General features: G+C 40.2%; 1 protein-coding gene across 1 annotated transcript in view; it reads right to left on the bottom strand.

Annotated features, from left to right (window-relative positions):
• Positions 1-24,764, bottom strand: part of SH3GL2 (SH3 domain containing GRB2 like 2, endophilin A1) — a 197,472-nt gene that overhangs the window by 35,216 nt on the left and 137,492 nt on the right. Inside the window, exons 2-3 of the mRNA XM_044757075.2 lie at positions 13,075-13,143; positions 3,441-3,513 (exon numbers count right to left, since the gene is read on the bottom strand). Coding sequence (XP_044613010.1) covers positions 3,441-3,513; positions 13,075-13,143 — 142 coding nt within the window. The remainder of the gene's footprint in view (positions 1-3,440; positions 3,514-13,074; positions 13,144-24,764) is intronic.

Below are 24,764 nucleotides of genomic sequence, written 5' to 3'. Positions count from 1 at the left end.
TGTGCTCACCTGAAGGAACTGTTTGCTTGACAAGGTGGAGGGGAAGGGGCAGACTGATTATGCAGGGAGCGCCCTTTAAGCCATGTTAAAAATTTAAAACTTAATCCTAAAAGCAATAAAAAGCCACTGAAGGGTTTTATGCAAGATAATGATATGATCAGATTTGTCTTTTAAAAATAACACTCCGGGGGTGGACAAGAGTGGATGTGGGACCTACACAGAGCATATCTGCAGATTCATGAAAATTAAACTGCCTTTGGTCATCATTTCAATCGGAACTGAGTTTCAAGAAAATAAAAGAAGTGTATGCTCCACAATCACAAGATCGGAAAGCCAGAAAGCATCTTAGAGTATTAGTCTAATACAAGATACTCTCAAAGTACCCTCAAAGCATTAATGTCTACTGATTCTACTGGCTTGTCCATGTAAATTTGTTAGTTGGCATCAGCCTCCATCCTGACCTAAGCCAGACAGATCTTGCTTATTCAGGACCAGCATACAGTGATCCATACTGGCTGACCCAGTTCCTGGGCTCACTGTGAGGCTGAGTGGTCAAAGCATTTACCAGCCTGCATGAGTTTGTGAATATTCTTTTTGTTCTTCTGTGCCCAAGGACTGGGCACCTCTGGGTGTCTGCTAGACTCCTGCATCCCTTCTCAAGGACACTTCAGTTCTGAACAAGTGTAGTTGACCAGCTACCTTTGATGAGGGCTAGAGCCAGTGTCTGCTCTCTGGGCGAGAAATTCATGGAGGAACTAAAGCAGATCTATCATAAATGAATTAAACACCAATTGTCTAAACTCTGTAGAATGATTATATGAAGTTTTGTTGTGTTCTAGACTCTTCTAGGTGACACTTATTTGTATACGTATGTGGCCTGCCCATAAATAAATGCTTTTCTGAAACCAACCTGGGATTGCCTGGTGATGGCCTTAACTGTTTTTGGTGGCAGATGTCCACTTGATTTTTGAATAGCCATAAAACCAATATGTTGGCAGCTAAGTAGCATATTTAGCATTTTATTAAAAATGTGACATTTCTAAAAATTCCTATCTCCCTCAATTAACTCCTCCTGTAATCTCCTTTATTAAAATAAAAATAAGTCTCAAACCCACAATTTGTTTCCTTTCCAAATTTCTGTTGGACCTGCTCTGAAGGTGAAGGGCCCTCTGCACCTCAGTGAAGCTGAACCCATTCTTCTCAGAAGCAGGATCGTGCAACAGAAAGTGCAGAGGCTTAGGAGGCAGTCAGACCTGGGTTCCAATCCTGGCTTCAGCCCCACCTAGGTGTGTAATTTTAGGAAAGCTTCTTAAATTCTCTGGCCCTTGTTTTTTCCTGCACAGAATGAGGCTGGCCTACTGTCTTAGTTTTCTAGGGCTGCCAGAACAAATTACCACAAACTGGGTGGCTTAAAATGAGAGAAATTTACTCTCTCACAGCTCGAGAGGCCAAAAGCCTGAAATCAAGGTGTCAGCAGGGTTGGTTCTTTCCAGAGGTTCTCTGGGAGAATCCTTCCTTGCCTTTTCCAGCTGCCCCTCGGCATAGAGCAGCATCACTACAACCTTTGCCTCCATCTTCACATGGTCTTCTTCCCTGTGTCTCTCTGTATCTTCTCCTCTCCTTATAAAGACACCAGACCTTGGATTTAGGGCTCACTCTAACTCCAGGATGAGTTAATCTCAAGATCGCTAACTAATTACCTCTGAAAATACTCTATTTCCAAATAACGCCACAGTCTGAGGTTCTGGGCGACCCTAAATATTTTGGGGAGGCATGCTATTTAAGGCACTACAACAGAGCATCATTACTTTATGCTCAGGAACACATGGGTCCCCACTGACAGTCTGTGCTACATTGGATTTTCAGTCCCTTTTTTATACTATGAATTGCTCAACTGTGTTTTATTTTTACAGTCAGAAAAAAATGGTAACTTTTAAAGATGAAACAGTGCATATAACTAGCACCATACTGAAAATGCATTAGTGTTCATGAAATACTCTATTTTCCCTCCCCTTCCCTATATTTATCTTAGCCCCACAGCAATGCGTTACTAACACAATTCATGTGGAAATCCCAGGAAATCAGAGAGCACTTCAGAGTTCTATGCAAAGATGAAGACAGAAATTCTTGTCCCTAAACAATGATTTCTTGTGGTGAGGCAGGGTGAGCAGCTCTCTTTCCAGAACTTGACCTATTACAGTTCAAACACTAACGAACAGACATACATCTAAGAGACCCTTTCATCTCTGTAATATTAAGGTCATGAAGAAGGCTCTAGGTAAAAAATTAGAAACTTGATTTTGCTATTTTCTGCCTAATTTGCTAACCATCTGGTCCATGTCAGTTAAATTCCTGGTTATGATAGCTTACCATATTTACTTCTATATGTTCCTTCCTCACATAATCCCATCTCTGCTGTATTTTAAGACACAAAGAAAAGAAAAATCAAGAAGGTTATTCCCAGAAAGTTTATCTTCAAAACAGCAGCTGTACAGGTTAAATGCAAGCTGCAGCCAGGAGGAGGCAGTAGAGAGTCAGTCAGCACTTTCTATCACACGCACCCACTTCCTCTTATTCCACACCTCCTTTTCTTATCTCTTGCCCACTAATGCTCAGTATCCAAATACACTGGGGCTGACAGAGTGCCTGGACCGTCTTCCCTACGACTGCCAAAGACACTGGAATCTCAACCTGCAACTCCCAAAGAGTAAGTCTTAGGAGTGGGCAGTTTTCTAAATAACCATATGTCTCACATAAATACATTCAGCCTTGCTTCAAGTTTCTTCTGTACAGGAAGAGTAGTGAGGAGGTCCACAATGCAGGCTGCTTTGCTCTGTTATACCTCATGCCTAAGAGACTGCCCCAGTTCTGCCTGGTTCTCTTTTCAAGGAATAGCTCCATTATCTCTATCGTAACTTTCTTCTTAGAGTGTAACAGGTTAGCAGGAACAAATGCTGATCTGCGATGTGCTTGGAGAAGAATCAGAATTACGAACAACCCTCCAAAGATTCAAGTGATGCTGTTTAAACAGAAATCCTCCATATTTCACAAAAGCTAATCAACTTCCTACTTTTTCACGCCTCTGGAAATTACTGTCTTATCTTAAAATTATCCCAATTTTCTTTCTTATCATCCCTTGAAAACTGAAGTTCCATTAGTAACAGCTCGCAGCTACCCTGATATTATGTGCCACCCCAGCTGTCCACACAATGCTGTTTGTTAAATACACCACAGTCAGATATAATACCATAGAATCCTCCAGTTACTTCAATGTGAGCCTTAAAAAGCCCCCGTTCCCAGGCAAAGTGCTACACCAGAAGTCGCTGAACCTCCAGAACACTGGGCTGAGGAATCAGAAGCACACCAAACCTTAACTATCTATCAAGGAGAAACTACAAGTCACCTGGAGGATACCCTGAATGCAGAAAGTGATCCCTTACCTGGATTGGGTTGAAGGTATTCAATTGTCTTAGTCATTATTTCCATCACAGCCCTACTGGTGACATCCACTTTCTGAAATGAGAAAATAAATATTCTAAATGACAAAAATTATCAGCTTTAGAACTCCACTTTTTGCTTGAGTAGATCGACAAGCGCTGGTGGCGCAGCAGAGCAGCAGTCCTGCGGGGGAAGGCGAGGGGCTGGAGGAGCTCCAGAAGTAGTGATGGCTTTGCATGCAGCTGTGCTCCATTAAGATCTGGAAAACCTGTTTATCCAAAGAGGAACCTGGTAATTTCCTAAAATTTATTTCAAAATATACTTTATTATCTTCTGGCAAAATAAATTGGAGATAGCTTCCTCTTCCCATAAGTGGCCAGAGGTGGTCTCTGAAAATGGTTCGCTATTCATTTGACTCAGAAAATGCCACGAAATCATGCAAATCAAGAGGTTCAAATCTTCATACTTACTTTAAGAACACTCGTGAAACTGCCCAGGCCATGGAGAGCATTCATATCCCAAAAGCCACCAAGTGTCTGAAAGAGTCACTTTACAGAAGCAATGTGTACCATTCCATTATTACAGGGCTGGAGTTGGTAGGTGTGCCCAGGCCAAACAGTAGGGCCAGACACAAGTTCCATGACCCAGTAAGAATCCTGAATTTTTGCTCTACAGGCTTAAAAATGCAGAAAGCAATGCTGAATGTAAGGATTTTGATGTAGAGATTCTGGTCATTGAGCATACCCAGGAGAACAAAACCTCCAAAGAGGGCCCCGGACTTACAGAGCTCATAGTTGGATTATCCCTGCCATGAGCTTGCCCTGCCACACTGACATGTCTCACACAGTGAGATGATCCTCACTGGAAAAGAGCAAACTGTTCCTAAACCAGAAGAGGAAATTGCATAGAAGAAAAAGATACCCCAGAAGAATAGTAATAGTAAGGTAGAGATAATAAATCATATTTTGCCCAGAGGCACTGACTGGATGTCCGTAGTGGGCCACAGTGGCAGATTTCACTGCCCTAAAGAAAGAAAAATGCAGGGGCCAACCCAGTGGTACAGCGGCTAAGTGCGCACATTCCACTTCTGTGGCCCAGGGTTCATCAGTTCGGATCCTGGGTGCGGACCTACACACCGCTTGCCAAGCCATGGTGTGGCAGGCGTCCCACAAATAAAGTAGAGAAGGATGGGCATGGATGTTAGCTCAGGGCGAGTCTTCCTCCGCAAAAAAGAGGAGGATTGGCTGCAGATGTTAGCTCAGGGCGATTCTTCCTCCGCAAAAAAGAGGAGGATTGGCTGCAGATGTTAGCTCAGGGCTAATCTTCCTCAAAAAAAGAAAAATGCAACATCAATTCTGTTTATTCAAGTAAGAGAAGGACAGTTTTTATTTAACTTCTGAGAACTCCTAAGTATATAAAAATCTTGACCCAACAGTTCTAATCAGTCCTTGATCTTTTGGTTAATTCTAAATAGAGTCTATCCCTGCACAATTTTGAATGGCCGGTATTTGCGTCCAGCAGCTCAGCATGTCCTCTCTCTGTGGGCCCTTCTCCCCACATGGAGAGGCTGTGTAAGCTGCTCAGCACAGTTAGCTCCTCTCTACATTCACCATGGAATCCTTTTCTTATCAGCATGTCTGGTCCATTCATTCACTCTAGAGGGTAAATGACTAACAAATAAATAAATATCCAAAGTATGCACATCGAATATATAAGTATGAGTGAAAAGAATTAACTTTTGATGGTGGAATTTCAGATAGCAATTAAGTCCATGGGAACTTTCATTTTAATTGGCGTTCAATGGCCCCTCCTTCAATTCCAAGAAATTTTTCAATAACCTACTCCATCTACATATAAATCAGCATATCATGGATGGGTAAGCCTTCTTTTTCACAATGAGAAACCAAAATCATGACCCATCAGAAGATTTTATCTTTCAGTTTGAGTTTTCAGTACTTAATAATTTCCCATTCTATGGTAGTCATAGTATTGTGTGTGTAAGGAGTTTGCCTTTACTGCAATTAACAAAGGAAAACACTTGTTCTTATGAGGTCATCATGGAATAAAATTACCTTAAAAAGCAGTCCTATTTAAGAGGTGCCCTCCTACATATGAACCCTGTACCATGTCCTTTTGATTGAACTGAGTTTTTAAGACGTCTTAAATTTGGGTATGTACTAAGAGTTTAGTAGTGAGGTGAATAGTGATCTTCTGGAGTTGTGCAGTGCAGGACTTGTGCAACCACACATGGAGGTCCTGGAAGTATTAGCAGAATGCCAACTAACCACTATGCACTCAATGTCATGGAAATGACTTCAAAGGCTGTATGCAGAACAAACATGCTGGAAGTCCAGGTTACATGTGTGATAGGAGGAAAACACAGGTGTCCTGCTGACCATGTGACAAAGATTAAGGAATCTGGCACCAAATGTATCCAAAGGTCCTTTGTGGCCATGATGGGAAGAAAAAGTAATTCCAAAGGTCAAAATATCTGAGAGTGCCAAAGGAACTGAATTGTCCAATGACCATTTGAGATTCTGAAGTTATCTGATGTTAGGAGACTAACCAATTTCTAACTTTCCGTCATCTCTTTCCTCAGTAATAATTATAACCACCATCATCATAAGTGCTTTCTATTTGTCAGAAATTGTTCTAAGGGCTTTAAACATCTTTACACATTTAATTCTCAGAAACCCTATGAACGTGCCCAATTCTGCCTCCAGAATCTGTGTTCTTAACCACTAACCTATACTTCTTGAAAGCATAAGCTCCCTGTAGAGAGACAAGCAACAGGGACAACTCCCAAACTGAAGAGACACGAAGTCAGATGGGGCTGGGGACTAAACAACCACACAGGACCAGGAGGAAAGCACCTGCCATCCATTTTCTGTTTTTGTTTTGAAAGTCCTCAAAGTCTGTGGGAACTTCATCCACAAGAACTATCCTGCCATGGGCCTCTGAGACAGGAGGCCTCCCCCGTGCTGAGCTGTCTGACCAGCACCCTCAGTTACACAGCTTCTCTACAGAGGCTGGGCACCAGCAGTGCAGATCTTGAGTGTCCAAAGGGAGGTCAGCAAGGAAGGCGTGGAAAGCTATGGAACCCCCCCTCCCCTCGGGGCTCTGTAAATAGATAGCCCAACTACTTAGGCTCTACAAACAGAAGCCACTAGCTTAACTAAAGCTAGTGATCTCAGGGGAGCTACAGAGACCCTGGAGATACCAATATTAGAGCAATAAGTTTGGTCCCCAGAGTGGGATTCAATCTTAGAAGGGAAGCAGGAATACAAAGTACCCCAACGTCCCCTGTGGTTGACCCAAGTCTCCCAGGAAAGAGCCCATACAACCCCAACTCTAGCTAAACTCTTTTGATGAGAGCATAAAACAACATTCACTTGAGGTCCACCTCTGAAAACAAATCAGGACATACCCCAAACAGGGAACAGCTATTAGCAAATTCAGTCACTAGGATCTTGCTCTTGATTTTACTGACAGATAATCCACTTGACAGAGCTAATGAACATAAGAGAAAGAGACCAGAAGAGCATCTAGTCCAAAGCCTGGATTTTGTAAATGTGGAAATCTGAACCTAAAGAAGGAAAATGAACTCGCTGAGGTCACATAGCTAGTGTGGCTATGATGGGAAGGAAAGCAGTTCCAAAGGTCATGGATCAGATGGTTCCTAAAAAAGAGCTGGAGGAACTGACCTCTCCAATGACCATCTGCAGGCAGGAAGCTGACCAATTTCTAACTTCTCTCCATCTCTGTCCTCACTAATCATGTCTAGGACTCTTTCTGCTAAACTAAACTATACTGCATCAGCCATGGACCAGCTGAGGCACACTACCCTGTGAGAACCTCGAACACGCCTTGATAGGCATTTGCTAGGAAAGCTATTCACATACTGAAACCAGCAATGTCTAAACACATATTCTCTGATTGACAGGCCTGATATAATTAGCATGAACTAAGATTTCCACATAAGTCATTTCTTATAACCGGCAAGAGCTTATTCCCATTTGAGAACAGCACAGTTTAACTTTGAACTTATGACATATAGCTAATGACATCCTCAGTGCCCAAATTTGACTATTACTTGAAAATAAGTTTGATGCACCCTCAATTACAACTTCAAGTCTTGTGAGCTCCTAAGCCTTCATTTCTTTAATTAATCTCGTTTGGATGGGGGTTGGGAGCCACTAGGGAAGGATGTTTAGAGAAGGTGAAACTGTAAACATATACATATATAGGCATGCTTTCAGGATATAAAAATTCTACGTGAAATAAGTTTTTTTCTAAAGGTAAATGCATAGGTATACATTCTTCTGGTCTTTTTTCTTCCATTTTCTCAATACCAAGATTTCAGCAATCCTCAATACTTGAGGGTCAGGAGGTTCCTCCTCCACCATCCAGTCTTGTAATTTACAACTCTGGGAAGGGAGAAAAACAGCTCTCTCAACTTTCTTTACTCACTCTAACATTTTTCTTCTTCATGCTAAGGCAAGGGTTGGCAAACTATGGCCAATGAGCCAAATCCAGGCCACTACCTGTTTTTACATTTTTAAATGGTTTGAAAAATTCAAAAGATGACTACTATTTTAGTGCACATAATAATTACGTGAAATTCAATTCCAGTGTCCTGAAACAAATTTGACTGGAACACCACCACACTCATTCATTTAAGCACTGTCAATGGCAGTGTTTTTGCTCTTCAACAGTAGAGGCGAGGATGGATCAGGGACCAGAGACGCACTCTGGCCCAAAAACCTAATATACTTACAGGAAAAGTCTGCCAACCCCTGGGCTGAGGTTCTATTTTCACTATGCCATGCTGGATTGACAGATGATAAGGATCATTTCACCAGCTGTCCCAGTCTTTAGAGACAAGAAACAAGAGAACTGCAAGGTACTGGATTGACTAGAATGGGTTATTGTTTTGACACATCTGAATATTCCTTTTTCCAGTGGAGAAAAGAGTAGTCAGTGTTTCCTGAACTTAGGTGGCAGCAAACATGAACAACCCAGCACCCATCGTGGAGCAAGAAAGGACTGGAAGATACGACTTCATACTGTCAGATACTGCATTATACCACAGGCTGTCACAGGGATGCAGTAGCAGAGTTTAAGAAAAACTAGACAGCTTAAAGTGAAGCACAGATAAGTTTGTGGGTTTAGTGATCAAAAATAAATAGATGAATCAAGCACCCACTTGGATATGGGGTAACTCACAGTGGTTATGCAAAAGAAATGTTAAAAATGTCAAATGAGGGCCAGCCCTGATGGCCTACTGACTAAATTGGGCACACTTCACTTTGGCGGCCAGGGTTCAGTTCCCAGGCACAGACCTACACCACTCACGTGTCAATGGCCATGCTGTGGCGGCAGCTCACAAACAAAAAAGAGGAAGACTGGCAACAGATGTTAGGTCAGGGTGAATCTTCCTCAGCAAAAAAAAAAAAGACAAATGTAATACTAAAATCTTTTCAAATTCTTAATAAATGTACCTATTAAGAATGCCCACACATCCACTTAAAGTGATGAGAACCCTGAAGGAGAACACCTAATTAAACAAGTCATAGAGACATGATGAAAACAGCATCCTGGAGAAGTTTGTCTGGCAGTAAGATACGAGCTGGTCCAATAATGATGCTTTTAAATAGCTCCCTACTGACTTGGAAGAGTTAATGTCCTGTCTCCAAATTGCTCTGCTTTATAGCAGCTTTCTTACGCACCCAGAAAGCCTGATTAATAAACAGAGTGTTGAAAACAAAAATAAACAAGGCATTAGGCTGAGATTGCCCCAAGGTATTTTCTTGCTAATCTTCCTGGGCATTACCTTTAATGAATATTAGTTTGGAAATATACTGTAAACACATAGCTGAGAAGAAATTTGTCTTCACTAAATTTCAGGATAAACAGAGAGGTGTCTTCAAAGCCCATCTTGTCTGGGGCTCTCACCCATCTTACACGTCTGCACCTATGCCTGAGTGTCTCAGTACAGTTACCCACATCTTCTCTTTTTCCACCACACCCAGGAATAAGGCATTCAGGGGCACGACAGACACCCATGGGTGCACTCAAGGATGTGTGTTACTCTCAGCACGCTGGCTGGGACTTGACTCCTTTCTCTTCCATTCAAGATAAATCACTAGAATTCAAGTAAGAATGACATTTTTAGAAAGTGACAGTAGTAACAAATTTCTTGCCACAAAATTCAAAAGAGATGATGACTAGAGTGCTTTACACTGCAGTGGGAACTCTGGTTGGAGCCTCTGTTTAAACATGGGCAGGGATGGGAAATGCAGAACACCTAAGGCTCTTTTTTAAAAAAAAGAAAAACAACAACAGCTCTGGCAGCCAAAAGTTCTTTCCTATATTGAGCCTGAAGCTACCTTCCCATAGGTTCTAGTCATTAATTCAAGTTCTACCACTTTGGGTTGAATGGAAGGATCTAACCCCTCTCCACTCATGACAAACTAAGCGTATGAAGATAATGACCATGGGCTTCTCCTATCAGCCTCTCTCCTGCCTCACCCTGCAAACAACCCACTGTTTCTCACTCTCATATGGAATGGCATTCTTTCTCAACATCTTGGTTTTCTTAAAACTTGAGGCTGGCCCTTCAGAAGAATTTCATTCTCATTAAATTGGTCTATAGCCATGTTTCCAACCTTAGAACACCTCCGGTTTCAATAGAAGGGAGTTCCCAGGATACTCTTTAGGCTGCAATAAGAGACACTGCACCTCTTGGTTTGGACTTCTGCATTAGCCACGTATGCAGGAACAGGAGGAAATTTCAGGGTTTAGCTCAGGCACACTCTCCTCTAGGAAGCTTCCACTGATCAACTCAACCTGTGTTAGTTCTTCCATGAGAATCATCCCCAGGACAGCAAGTGCCATGTGAGTCTGCAGTCCTGTAAGCACTACTTTATGTGCTGCTTTCTTCCATCAACACTGGAAGCTCCTTGAAGGCAGGAACTATGCCTTAATCATCTTTGCATTCCTGGTGCCCAGCACAATGCCTGGCACGTGGAGGCATCTATAGATATTCCATGTGAGCAAATGAATGTAACTACACACAAAAAATACAGAATCACTGCGGCAACTGATGGAAACTTGAGAAGTAACCAGAGGTCCCTTAACTTCCGCTTGACAAAAAAATCTGCATCTTTTCAAAGAACAAATTCATACAATGTCTGAACCATGGTGAGAAATTTAGTCTGTGTTTAACAAAGCTTGTAAGCAATAGATACCTTTTAAAACTAACACAGAAACAATTGCGAGCACAGCACTTAGGAGCGGAGACAGCTAATGTGCAGGGTTCCTGCAGAAATAACACAGCCACAGGATCCCACCCAATCAGCTCTGGGAGGGGAAGGCTGCCAGGGCTAAGAGACCTCACTGCATCTCAGCAGGAGAGCGGCAGGGTGGCTGATTAGAGAAACCACCTCTAAGAATACCCACTTCTCTCTCCCAGGAGGGCTGCTTGATGCAAACCTCTAATTTACTTCATTTTGTTGTCTAATTGCACCTCTGAGAACACAGCTAACAAAGGTCTCTCTACCCCAAATGCTTGATGATCAGAAAACCAACTGTGGAAAGGAGATTCTTCTGTAGGCTTGGCAACATTGAGCTAAAATATTTTTGTGAGTAATAAATGAACAGGAAAGAAAAGATTTTGAGACTCTAAATCCAAAGCACATGCTTTCCAATTACCCCAGAAATCTTTAAATTTAATGCAAATTTAGCATGGGTAGGGAGTGAAAAATTTGCAATAGAGCCACAGATAGGACAAAAGCTGTTTGGAATAAAATGAAATAAAATAATTTCCACACTGTCCTGAAATCTAAATCTTTCAATTTACTTAAACATAAACCCAAATACACAGCCATAGGTGTGTTCTTCAAATAATCAGCAAAAGTTTTCTTTATTGAAGGAATATCTAGATTTTGAAAAAGAAACTTCAGAACTCATTATTTTCTAGAAAATAGAAGAAATAAACCTTGCCTTTAGACTCAGAGGGATGCCTGTGGGTTTTTGCCTGAAGTAAAACACTTGCAAGATCCTCTTTTATTCCAATTAGTCTGCAAGATTGTCATGGATTCAAAGGCTTAATTAGTTGTTCAGTGATAAACTCTACTCTGTTCTCCAAATTTCCTATTCTTTTTTAGTCTCATTTAAGAAACAGAAAGTCTGTCTTAGCTTAGGCAGTAACCTACCTAGTTTATTACCGTTAGTCTTGACAGATGCTAAAAGCAGGACTCAAACTCTGACTCCTTAGCTCTAAATCCCTAAATATGTGCCTAATCTGTCATTAATGACATGGCACACGCCATGTGCCATACAAAAAATTCCCTCCAGGTTGGGGGTAAACATCAAAGGATAAGGGGGAGCTAGGGAAGACTGCGTATAGACAGAGGCTGGTACAAATTAACAGACCACAGGGCTGCTCATAAAGAGGAGTGTGGAACTCCAAAATCACAGAGAGTGGAGGAATCAAAGTCAAGTCATTCTGGGCAGATGTGTCAATGTCTGGAGACTCTGATGCTGTAGAAGGATAGGCACTAGAAACTATGAACAACAGTGGCTACCAGCTTTGACCGAAAATCAGGTGGTATTTAGAACTGTCCAGAGATGCGAAATAGGAACCAATGCAGACTTCAGTCCAGTGGGGGCAAGTGGCTGCCAGGCATTCCGTACCAGACTTCTGGTTGGGACTCAGGACCCTTGTATTAAATCTCCTCTCCAGTGGGTACCTATCCTATCAGTGAATTTAGTTAGAATGATCATGTAGGTAGACACCACACAGTCTCATTTTACAAAACTGCTGTCTCCTGGCAAATCACCTTCTTTTCAGGAACTCAAATGTGTCCCATTCTCTCTTGCTTGCTGTTTCCTTTCTAGAAACACACTAGGCTCTGCTAACTCTTACTCATCCTCCGCATCTTCGCTTTCATCATGAGAATCTTCCCTGACCACCCTGTGTGGGTGAGTTTCCTCTCTTCCAAGCTTCTCTAGCGTATGTTTCGTTACCCTTGCCACACTGGTCAGTATTTGTCTAAAGTGTGCCTTCCCCACCAGGCTGTGAACTTCATGCAGTCAGGAACCTTGTCCTGTTCACTGCCATATACTTCTTGCCTGGCTCAGAGGAGGCACAAAATGAGAACTTACTGAATTCATCAATGAATTCATCAGAAGAAAAACTGAAAGAGACAAGGCAGAAAGTATCCAGGAATTTTCTTTGACTCTTCATGCAAAGAGCAAAAGTAGCTTTAGCTACTTTGCTACAAAAGACAAGTAGGGGACATCATTCCCCACCTTGTCCTCTTTCCACCTCATCCCAATTCAAACACCAGCTCCACATGTTCCCTATTTTAAAAAGTGGTGATAAAATCCACCAGGAAAAGTACATTATAACATTTCGCCTTTGTTGAGGCTTAGTTCTCAGGATAGTACAAAGGCAAGACAGGATACTTTCCATTTTCTGTTTTAAAATGTGCACTCAAAGGAGAGTATTTTTAAGAATAATAAAATGTATTCTCAGGTACCAGTGGAGAACAGTTTCCCTCCCCTGTCTCCCTCCTCCTAGTTAGTTGGGCAGTTTTATGTCAAAGGGAACCCTAAGTAGTGAAGACTTACCCGCTCCATCTCCTTGAAGTCATCATCGAGCTTGGTTCCTTCGGCTCCTCCAACCTTCTCACTCACTTTCTGTAGAAAATAGCCAAAAAAGAGAATTATTAGAAATAAAATTTCTTTTAAAAATATGTTACAAGTTTTAAGCACTTTCACAAACATCATCTAATATAATCTCACCACCATTCCCCGATATGGATGGGCAGTCTCATTTTCATAAGAGGAAACTGTGGCTAAGAAGGTTTCAACACTTACCAAAGGCCATGTACCTGGTAGGTATTGAAGGAAGAATTCAAACTTGTATCTTCTGATTTCAACCCCAGTGCTCTCTCTATTATATGAATCATTATATAACTATCTAATCACTAACATTTTTCCTTTTGGAAGTTCTGAGGGACAACAGCATCATACAATAATCATTTCCCTCTGATAATGGATCTAAAATGCTACCTAGGCAGAAAATTGCTACTTCTTCAATCTATTCCTTAACAGGCTACTGAACAAATAATCACAAGCATCTATGAAACTGGTAAGAAAAAAATCAGCCCAGCTGATCTTCAGATAAAAGAACCTGAATAACAGTCTTATAAAGCTGCCTGTAGCTGTCTACATCTTTATATACATAAGACAAACTACACGGAAAGATGCTGAAGGTATTTCTTTGCTACCCAATCAATTTTCATTATTGTATATTTTATATTAGTCAATTTACATATGCAAATTGTCATTTTACACATGTAGAATTCATGTTCATAGAAAAATCAGATACCTTATTCTGTTCTGAAATAAAGATTCAAATTAAGTCTAATAAAAATTTATGAAGGGATCACAAGAAAAATATTTTGGTTTCATCAAAGACAGGAATATTAAATACTAATGACACAAGAATTTCATCCCTCTTAAAATACTCTAATTGTAAAGGTAGATGCTTTTCACTGAGACGTCACTGCACTGCATAAAGTTACCACACACAGATATCAAATTATGGTTTTTCATTTCCTTTAATAGCCGCTGGGTTAAGGGTCTCTGCAGAGGATCACCACCATGCTCAGATCTGCAGCAAACTTAGTAACAACCTGGGTCATCCCACTGAGCTTGGTTTGCCTCCTCCGAAAAGGGTCCCTGAATACATGACTCTGTCTCCTGGCCATGGAAGCTCTCATATCCCCTTGTTGGGGGCTGAGGTGTATTCCTTACCCTCTCTTTTTCTCTGTCTTTAACTCCTGCTTTCTGCCATCAGGAAAACCTTTAGAAAAAAACAAGAGTCTGAATTCTATTACCTCTATGGCTCTGTATACCAGATACCATGCGTTTCACCGCAGCAGCAGAAAGAGAAGGAATATGCCGTGATGGAAGGGAATGGCATGAACTGACTCCTCTACTCCTTCCTAGATACACAGAACTGTTAGGAAAATTAAATGGCATAATAAATATCAGAATCTTTGTCTGAACCTACCAGATATGCAGTATATCCTAGTTCCCATCTCTGACCAGTAAACTGTATAGCTGCTTATAGTATTTTGGTCTCACCCATCAGTTTTATTTAACTGTTGTTTCACACCTTGAGAAGAATCTAGCAACTTTCATTAACATAATACAACCTTAGGCAGATAGAGGTCAATGATTAAAAGTGAAAATTTAATAAAAACAACATTAACATCTTTAATTTGTATAACTGACACATTCACTTGCAATTTATTATCTAATATGTGTAAACACAAGAACTATGTAGATAAGATATTATTCTTATGTTGCAAATCAGAAAACCAAGGGTGCATAAATTAAAATTGGCTGTCCATAGTAGAGACCTTTAGCTAGGAAGAAGTGGAACCAGAACCTCAACACAATTTTCCCAAGCTAAACCCTAGGCTTTGCATGCCAAACACAGCTTTGAAGAGCTGTCCGTGGTGCTGGCCTCCTCTGCCTGAAGTTCCGCTAGGATTCAGATGGCCAGAGGTAGATTCAGGGCCTTAATCCTTGGTCCCTGACATCAGCTCTCTCATTTAACCTGTGTCCTGGGTGATGCTGGCTATCAACTACGTCAACAGTCTGCACAGACCCAGGCTATCTCAGGCATCACTATGACCTAATCAAATGCCTGCACCAACTGTGACCTTGGCCCAGCAGTCAGCTTCTCAGCCTCTTTTCCTGAAGACGTTTATCAAATCAGAAGTGGGGACAGCGAAGCTCCATAATTCAGTTTAGAATGTCCTAGTGGGATGCCAAGTGCCACTGAGCTGACCTGCATATTCAGAAATGTTTATGTTATAGAAAATCAGGAACTTAAAGGTTATCAAATTTTCCCTACAACCAAATTTTTACTAAGATTTTCACACTGATTCCCTCCCCTTCACTTCTCTCAGAGATGGCAGTTTTAGCTCTTATTTCCACCCTTCATGTCTTATTATTGAAGTATGTGGTTTTTAGTTAAATTTGGGCTGGGAAACTCTAATCTAGTCAAATTCCTACACAATAAAGAAATATACTACACATCCCCAAATCAACTGTCTCTCTGTTCTAGTTGAGTACCTCCGATGTCAGGGAACTCACTATATCTCAAGGTCCCATTTTAGTCACAGAGGATCATTATAGATAGACCATTTCCATGACCTCTGAACAAGATATTTAATTTTTATTTGCAAAATTGTCACATAAAACAGGTAGCTGAGAAATGTCTCCATTTATAGAAACATTAGAGAATCCTGGTAAACTTGGGTTAATCACACTTTGACCATCTCTAGGGAATAAAACATAGCCCTCATCAAAAGCACAAGGGCTTATATCACACTTTCAATTCCATATTGCTCAACTGAGAGTGATCTTAGTTTTCCTCCTTTTTGCATCCATTAACAGGTTAGCATCAGAGTCACTGGCTCACTATCTCAAAAGAGATACCAAATGGGATCACTTCATCCATTAATAATTTAGAACTAGTCCTGGTAACTCACACTGAGGTCAACTCATCAGTCCATTGGCTTTAACTATTTGGTTTAAATACTGTGTGTGTGTGTGTGTGTGTGTGTGTGTTTGTGAGAGAGAGAGAGAATATGAATCTCTCTTCCTCTTCCCAACGAAAGCTGACATTTCAGCTGCTCTGAGAGAAACAGTTCACCAAACACAGTGAATGAGGCTAAGAGTTAGATACTGGTACTGGCCTGATTGGTTGGTTGACAAAAAATTTCTTATCTAACTTGATTCTTGGAAAAAAAGAGTATGCGAAATGAGATCTACATTGTTCTCTGGGCTATTTTTTTTTCAAGTCAAAAAGGATCTAAATATGAAGGCAGTGAACTAAACAGTGGGCTAAATAACAAGTGACTCATTCCTTGGGAGTATGCCCAGTATCTTCTCCTCCTGGTCTTTAAAAAATATTACTAAAACTTCTATTGTTTTATGCCTAAGAGTCAAGGAGAGGAATACAGGCTCCCTGAGCCCATCTGGCCAATAACGAGTTTTGTTTTCCTCACCTAACACCATTTGTTTAAGAATAGTTTTGCCCTACTATTTTCCAGTGAAGTGATTCCTGAAACCAAGAATTCACAGTATTGAATATTTTCTGATGCTGTTTGGTATACTTCGGCTAAGATGCTTGCCGTTTGAGAAACTGATCCCCTATTTAAATGACCATCAGCAAAAGTTATTTGAATCACACAAAACAGTAAAAATGAGCCAATATGCTCCCTGTACCATCTAAAAAGATCTCCTCTGTTCAAAATCCTCAGCTGTATCCACTGAGCACAACACTGAGAGGTTATGCTTCTAATCTCAGCTTCTGTTACCTTCTCCATATACTCTGAATTCCAATCAAGCCAAAAATGTCCCCTTCCTCTTTCTTACTCTTCATTGTATTCCTCACAACAGGTACTCAGTAAAGATTTGTGAAACTGAACTACAAAGTACTTTCGTAAATATTAATGTTAAGATGACTGAGAGGAGGCATAAAGTGAGGCAAATAAGACTGATCACTTCACTGTGGGATGGTCTTTCAAAAGGCATAACTTTTCAAAAAACAAAAATAAATAATACCGTCAACTCATATTTTAAATTAAAAGTCTTAATTCTGAGTCTGCACTAGTATTGTCTTATGCTATTTTTCTCCATATACCAAACGAGAAAAATGTCAAGGGAACCAGCAGCAAGAGACAGCTTAAATAAATGACCACTGTTCACAGCCCAAAGGATGCTGCACTGCTTTCCAACAGTGACTCATCCTCCCCCGCATTAATTGTCACCTCTAGGCAAAAGACACTCCATCCTCTAGTTGTAGCTCTGATTTTTCCCCACATTGTATTTCATTTACTAAAGATCCAACTACTGTATCTCCAAGAGTCTTTCATAAAGGTCTCCTTGAAAAATCACATCAGTGAAATTCAACAGACTTAAGACCAAATTCATTCAAACCCCGCACACCTGCAAAATTATTTACCTCCAAACTTCTCTTTGTTCAGCTTTATCTCCCATTAGTCATCATACAAAGCCAAGTTTCTTACCATCCACCAAACGTACTGTGTTTATTTCCTCTGCCTTATACTTGGACCTATTTCCCTTTTATATTTTTTCAATCCTACCAATTATCTAAAATGCCCACCCTGATTAAACCTCCATCATCCTGACTGGCAACCCTAGCTGGAAGATATTACACTTCCTTTGCACTCTTAATGAAACACAACATCTGTTCAACTACCTGGAACTAATCACTTGATGAGTAAAACTGCTGAGGATCTTTGCTCACCTGAATTGTAAGATACTAACGGCAGGAATCACATCACATCTTCTTTGTTTGAAAACATCTGAGACTGCAGTACCCAATATATATAGTGCTTGCAGAGCAAACACTTAGCAGTTCCAAAAAACGTATTTCAATGCTAAGACCAAAAATTGCACATAAATAATGAGTTAACACTAGTTCTGTATCTTTTTTCTGAGAGTTTAATCTCCCCTCTAAAGTGTAATATCTTTTTCTGCATCAGCAACAGGCAAAAAATTAGAAAACTCAACAAACTATGATAGCCAAGGTTAAAGAAAATTCTCTCTTAATTGTACCCATTCTACGTTCATCCACCCAATTACTTTTAGTACAATTACAATTAGTATTAATGATATACATTCTTGGCATTAATATTGATTCTAAATATATACGTATTTTAGTTTATATGTAGATGCACATATGCATGTATATAAACATACATGTGGGCAAACACGTTTGTGTGTGTTATCTATACCCACACACATATGATAGAAAGTCAACATAATACTTTTGCAAAGTGCTCTTTAAAATATCATTGAAAGGGACTAGCCCAGTGGCATAGTGGTTAAGTTCATGTACTCCACTTTGGTGGCCCAGGGTTCATGGGTTCAGATTCCAGGCACTGACCAGCACTGCTTGTCAAGCCACACTGTGGCAGCATCCCACATAAAACAAAGGAAGACTGGCACAGATGTCAGCTCAGCAACAATCTTCCTCCGCAAAGAGAGGAAGATTGGCAACAGATGTTAGCTCAGGGCCAATGCTCCTCACACACACACACAAAATCATCGAAAATAATTTTAAGTACTGCACTATGTGTTTACTCATAATTAAAACAGAATTACTTTATGGGGCCACCCCATGGCTGAGTAAAGTTCCATGTGTTCCACTTGGGCAGCCTGGGTTCATGGGTTTGGATCCTGGGTGCAGACCTACTCTACTCATCAGCCATGCTGTGGAGGCATCCCACATACAAAGTGTAGGAAGACTGACACAGATGTTGGCTTGGGGCTAATCTTCCTCAAGCAAAAAAAAAAAAAAAAAAAGAGGAGGACTGGCAGCAGATGTCAGCTTAGGGAGAATCTTCCTCACAAAAAAAGAAAACAAAAGCAGAATTACTTTAATTAACATTCCATAAGTTAAGCACAGCTAGTTTGCTAAGAGCAGAAAGTAGAACTCATACATTATCCTGCCCATCTGCACCATGGAACAATCCACCAAATTATTTACATGTATAATGAAATCTCACTGACAATTAATTAAGTCAATGAGAGCCACTTGAGGTAAAGCTTAAAAACAACTGTATTTAGAATCAAAAGACATGAATTCCAGCTCTGACAATGACATTAAATAGCTGTGCGAAAGAGAAAATGCATAACCTCTTAGTGCCTTAGTTTCTTCACCTAAGAAATGAAAGCCAATATCATCTACTACTGGATTTTTTGAGAATTAAATTAGCATACACATGTAAGAGCACTTTGTAAACACTCAAAAATCATTATTAACATAAGGGTTTATTATGCCTTAATAAGTGCCCTTACTCACATGAAAGGTGGAATTTTAAGTCGCTGTCTTACATTTGACAAAACCATTCTAAGTGTAGAGGTTTTTTAAATGCATGAAAGAACAACATTACTCGATGTACAAGTTCTTTAGAAAGAAGTTATAATAACTACCCCCATAGGACACTGTACTGTTTTCCCAAGATTTGTAGAAAGGTGTCACCTACGATGATAAATAAAAGAAGCCCACAGTCTGACTCTTCATGAAAGTTCTTTAATCATTATTCATTAGTATAGTACTTAAAAATAAAAATTATAATGATAATACTTAATGATATATCAAGTATTCAGAAGGAAACAGGAGAGTCACAATCACAGCAGTATTTTCCTGGTATTTGGCTAAATATAAGTAAGTCTTGTTTTTCCAGATGGCGGCATTCCCATGTATGAAAGGCAGGGCGGATTCACTTCATGGGATGCAAGTTTCACACTAGTTTTTCTCAACTGTCATTAACTTGGAATGCTTAAATGCCATGATGTTTTTAAAGTGGATTTCAAGAAATATATATTTTTCCCCATCCAGAAACTTCAGGTTTTCTTAGAAAATGAGTAAATGCGTTTTCATCTATCTAAACTGAGTTCATTGACTCTATCTTACTATCAAGTAGAATATGTATATTGAAGAAAAGTGGGAAGTTCCCTCTTATATAATATAGAAACTAGTAATTTTCCCCTCAAGAATTCAAGAGAATACAGACTGATTTTCTTTGAATATCTGGAGCTAAAAACTTTAAAATGAGTTTGGGTGAACTAAGCACTTGGCCCTTTTCCCAGCTTCCAGTCTATCTTGCTTCTTGTCAAATACTGTATAGAAAACGCAGAAATTGACTTGCATGATGTTTTCATTGTTTCTGGTGTGGTTCACTGGGTTAAAAGTACTAACTTCCTAAGCCCGATTTCCCCACGTGAGAATTTCCTATAGACTATGTGGCAAATTACTTCCATACACTCTCAAAGGGAGTAGGTAGGATTTATTGTCAAGGTATTATGTAGAGTTTCAGTCCCTCCCTGGAAAGATCGTTTATACGATCACCTGCAGTTTCATTTGCAAGTGATCCTATTTTTTCTACCAGAAAACAGAAGGACATATGTAAAATGTGCAGAATAAAAATCAATTAACGATTTCTTTATTTTTCAACTCCCTCAAATAATCTAGTTTCTCACCAGATAAGGGGTAATTTAGGCAGGGGTGTTCAACAGAGGGGGGATAATATTTACATAAAGTTTCCTGCCCCAGGTAATAGGAAAAAATGTACACATTTTCATAGTCCACTGCAACAAGCCATTGACATTAAACAAAACATAAAAAGACAGTGTCTGCTAAAAATAGACTCAAAAACTTGGGGCTAGAATTATGTCATGTAGTATTTTTTTTTTAATTCTATTTAAAGCTCCATCATAAATTCCCTTGAGAAAAAAACAGAACTCAAGAGAACAAAAGGTACCAGTGACTCATTTGAGATTTCAGTCCTGGTTAATGAATGACCTAGAATCTAATGCCAGATGACTCAGTTGAGAAGGCCAGAGTAAGTAGCCTTGCTTTCATTTGTTAAAAGAAACTGCTAGGAAGCCCTTTTCTGTTTTGTGAATTGAAACCACAAACTTCCCTGGGCCTCTGTTTCATCATCCAAAATGAGGCAGGGGTAGGGTGTGGTTAGATAACCAGCAGAGTTCTAAAACGCCTTACAATTAAAACTTTGAGGCCTATTTCTGTTACGGTTAATTTGATGTGTCAATTTGGCTAGGCTATAGTACCCAGTTATTTAAACACCTGAAGTCTAGGTGTTGCTGTGAAGATATTCTGCAGATGTGGTTGACATCCACAATCAGCTGACTTTATGGAGATTATCCTTGATAATGTGAGTGTGCCTCACCCAGTCAACAGAAAAGACTTACGAACAAAACAGGTTACCTTGATGAAGCAGAAATTCTGCCTGCATATTCTACTGGTTCTGTTTCTCTGGAGAACCCTAACTGATACAATTTCTACCTGTTGGAATGCTATTTATAGTATACCAAAGGCAGATGATAAATTAGGAAAAGGAGGAAAAGAAAAAATACCATGCAATGTGTTTGAAGAGAAAATGCTAGGGAACCCTATCCCCCTCCACCTCCCACCCCTGCCCCAGATTATTTTGATAAAATCGCATTCTAAAATTAAAAAAAAAACCCACAACAAATAATTTTTAGATTAAATTCACCTAATGGGATGAATACAACAGAACTCAATTTAAATGCCTACTACGTACCAGGAACTCTGCTAGCACTGGAGGTTTCATAGGCAAATAAGACATGGCACATGCTCTCTGGGAACTTAGTTTGGTGGGATATATGGATAGGCAAACAAATCATTTCAATATAATGGGGTGAGTATGTAAAATTAAAGTACAGACTACCATCAGAGCCTAAGATGGACAATTTGGCCCTAGCTGGGTAAGAAGACAAGGCTTCCTGCAGCCCAGCTGATTCTCAAATGAATATAAGTGGGCCAGAAGGATAGACTAAGATATAGGAAGAAGCTTTCTCAGGTATTAGATGCTACATGACAAAAAGAAAACAAAACAAACACAGTATGTGCAGGAAAGTACGTATATTTCAGCACTTCCAGAGCTCAGAACATAAGGCAGGGAATGATGAGAACTGAGCATGCGGAAGGAACGAAGCATCAAATGGCAGTGGGCCTTCCATGTTGTGCTCAAGACCTTAGGTTTTACTTTTTATTTTTTCAGTCTTAGTGAATTTACATAGCTGTATAGTTGTGCAATCATCACTACAATCCAGTTTTAAACACTTCCATCACCCCAAGACATGTTCCTGCGTCCATTTTTAATCAAAGCTCACTCCAATCCTTAGGCAACCACTAATCTGCTTTCCATCTCCATAGTTTTATTTTACCTTTTCTAGAAATGTCTTATAAGTGGAATCACACAATAGGTAGTTTTAAATATCTGGCTTCTTTACTTAGCATACAACATTTGAGATTCATCCATGTTGTTACATCTATCTGTAGTTCAGTTTTTATAGCTGAACAGTATTCCATTGCATGGTTATGCCACATTTCTCTTCTTCATTCAAATGTCCAGTTGACAGACATTTGGATTACTTCCAGTTGGGCTATCATGAATAATGCTGCCATGAATATTCACATAGAAGTCTGTGCAGGCATATGTTTTAATTTCTTTTGGGTAGAAACCTAGAAGTGGAATCACTGGATCTTGTGGAAAGTGTATATTTAACTTTTTAAGAAATTGCCAAAATGTTTTCCAAAGTGGCTTACCATAAGACTTTAGATTTCATCTTAGCATTGATGGGCAGCCAATAACAGGTTTTAAGCTGGGGAATGATCCAGCTAATTTTTAATCATCTGATTCCACAGTGAAGATTGACTTGAAAAAAAATGCTACTGCAGTGATCCAAGTGGAAGATGAAGGCTCGAACCAAGATCTCTGGGAGGAAGGATGGACTCAGCAAATATTCAGGACATGAAATAAACAGGATTTTGTGACCGATTTGATACAGAAGTGAAGCACAGAATTCTAGGATAACTCCTAGGTTTCAGGCTTCAGCAAATGAATACAAATGAACAGAATTCAGGTACAGATCCACTGGGTTTGAAGTCCAAGTAACTATGTCCAGCAGGCAATATATATGTATATATATCCAATCAGTCTGAGCCTCAAGGGAGAGGTCAGGGCAAGGGAGACATGTATGGAGTCAGCGCTAGATGTTTGATTTGTAAAATCGGAAAAGCATTGCCCAGGGAGATTGCTCAGGGAGACCACATATTCAGAGAGCAGTTATGGGTCAAGGAAGGAACACTGAGCATCACCAACAATGAAGGGCCATAGAGGAGGGAAAAAACTAACAAAAAAGACCAAGAAAAAAACAAAGTAGAGGGAGAATCAAGAAAGAGAAGGATCAAAGAAACCAAGGAAGCAATTTCTCAAATGAGTGTAAGCAAGCCCAGAGGATGGACATGGAGGTGGTGGTGGGGTGGTAGTTAAAACAATCATTCCAAGAGCCATTAGAATTCAAGAGTCTGATAGCTCTGTGATCCTGCAATCCATGACGTATATATTGTAGGCTAATACAATGGGGCCAAGGCAAAGTACACATAATCTAAAGGACACCAGGTATCAGACACCAGGAATCATCCTCATATTTTTGTATATAGAATTTCTTCCATCTCAATTTGTGCCTATAGAAATATCATTCAGAACTGTAGGAAATGCTCATGAAAAGTAGAGTGACAGTTGTTGGGTCCCAGCTGCAGGGCAGGCAGCTCAGAATACGCTCCATTTCCATCACTAAAGCTTGTGCTTGGACAGCCCTCCTCTGTCCCTTCAATGTAGGTACTTCTGCTTTGAAGAAAGCAAGCATCAGGGACCGACTGCACACCAATGGGTATTTGAAAACATATGAGAGACTTCCTACAAGTATTTCACACATCAATATATTCAGTTCTCCATATAGCATTTTATGTCACCAAATGTGGCAGCCAAGCTCTATCCTGAGGTACATGCTCTTCCTTTCCTAAGCCAAAGGAAGCTAGCACCATGCTCACAGATGCAGTAATAAATCATAAGCTTTACCTTATATAACAATAAGGAAGAAATATGAAGAGACTTCAGAGATAGTTATGAAAGTGGATGGACAACCACTTGGCATTCAATGAGGAGATACCAGATCCACCATCTTACAGAGAAAATCACTGACTTGCTGACAAAGGAATTAAACTTAGGAACAAAGAAGAACCAAACAAAACTCAGAAAGATGGATCCCTGCCTGAGATACCAAGTTTGATAACTCCTATCTGCAGAAATTCCATCATTCAAACCAAACATTTTTAAAGCACCTTAGTGACAGGGCAGATATATAGAGAGATTCATTTATAATCCTGGGCAGAACTTCCTGAGTGCTAAGCAGGCCGTCACTGCCTGACAAGGCTGTGCAGTGACAGACGATCCTCTGCTTCCACTCCAAGCTTCGAGGTCTGCTGCCTGCACTGCAGCTGACTCTCTGGACACGCACACCTTGCAGGCTCATGCTGAAGCCAGAGAAGGAGACGTGGTGGAGGCTCTGCCTCATCATATAAATTCCTGGTTTGCTTTTTTTTCTTTTCCAGGGAAATATTTGCTCTAAGCTAACATCTGTTGCCAATCTTCTTCCTTTTTTTTTGTTTCCTCCCCAAAGCCCCAGTGCATGGTTGTATATTCTAGTTTTAAGTCATTCTAGTTCTTCTATGTGAGCCCCACCACAGCATGGCAACTGACAGATCGGTGGTGTGGTTCTGCGACCAGGAAATGAACCTGGGCTGCTGAAGTGGTGAGCGCTGAACTTGAACCACTAGGTCATGAGGGCTGGCTTATGGTTTGCTTTTTTATCCA

Source organism: Equus asinus, chromosome 23 (genome assembly GCF_041296235.1).
Source record: "Equus asinus isolate D_3611 breed Donkey chromosome 23, EquAss-T2T_v2, whole genome shotgun sequence".
Taxonomy (NCBI): domain Eukaryota; kingdom Metazoa; phylum Chordata; class Mammalia; order Perissodactyla; family Equidae; genus Equus; species Equus asinus.
The sequence above is the reverse complement of the archived record's forward strand: the minus strand, read 5'-3'. Positions and strand labels throughout refer to the sequence as shown.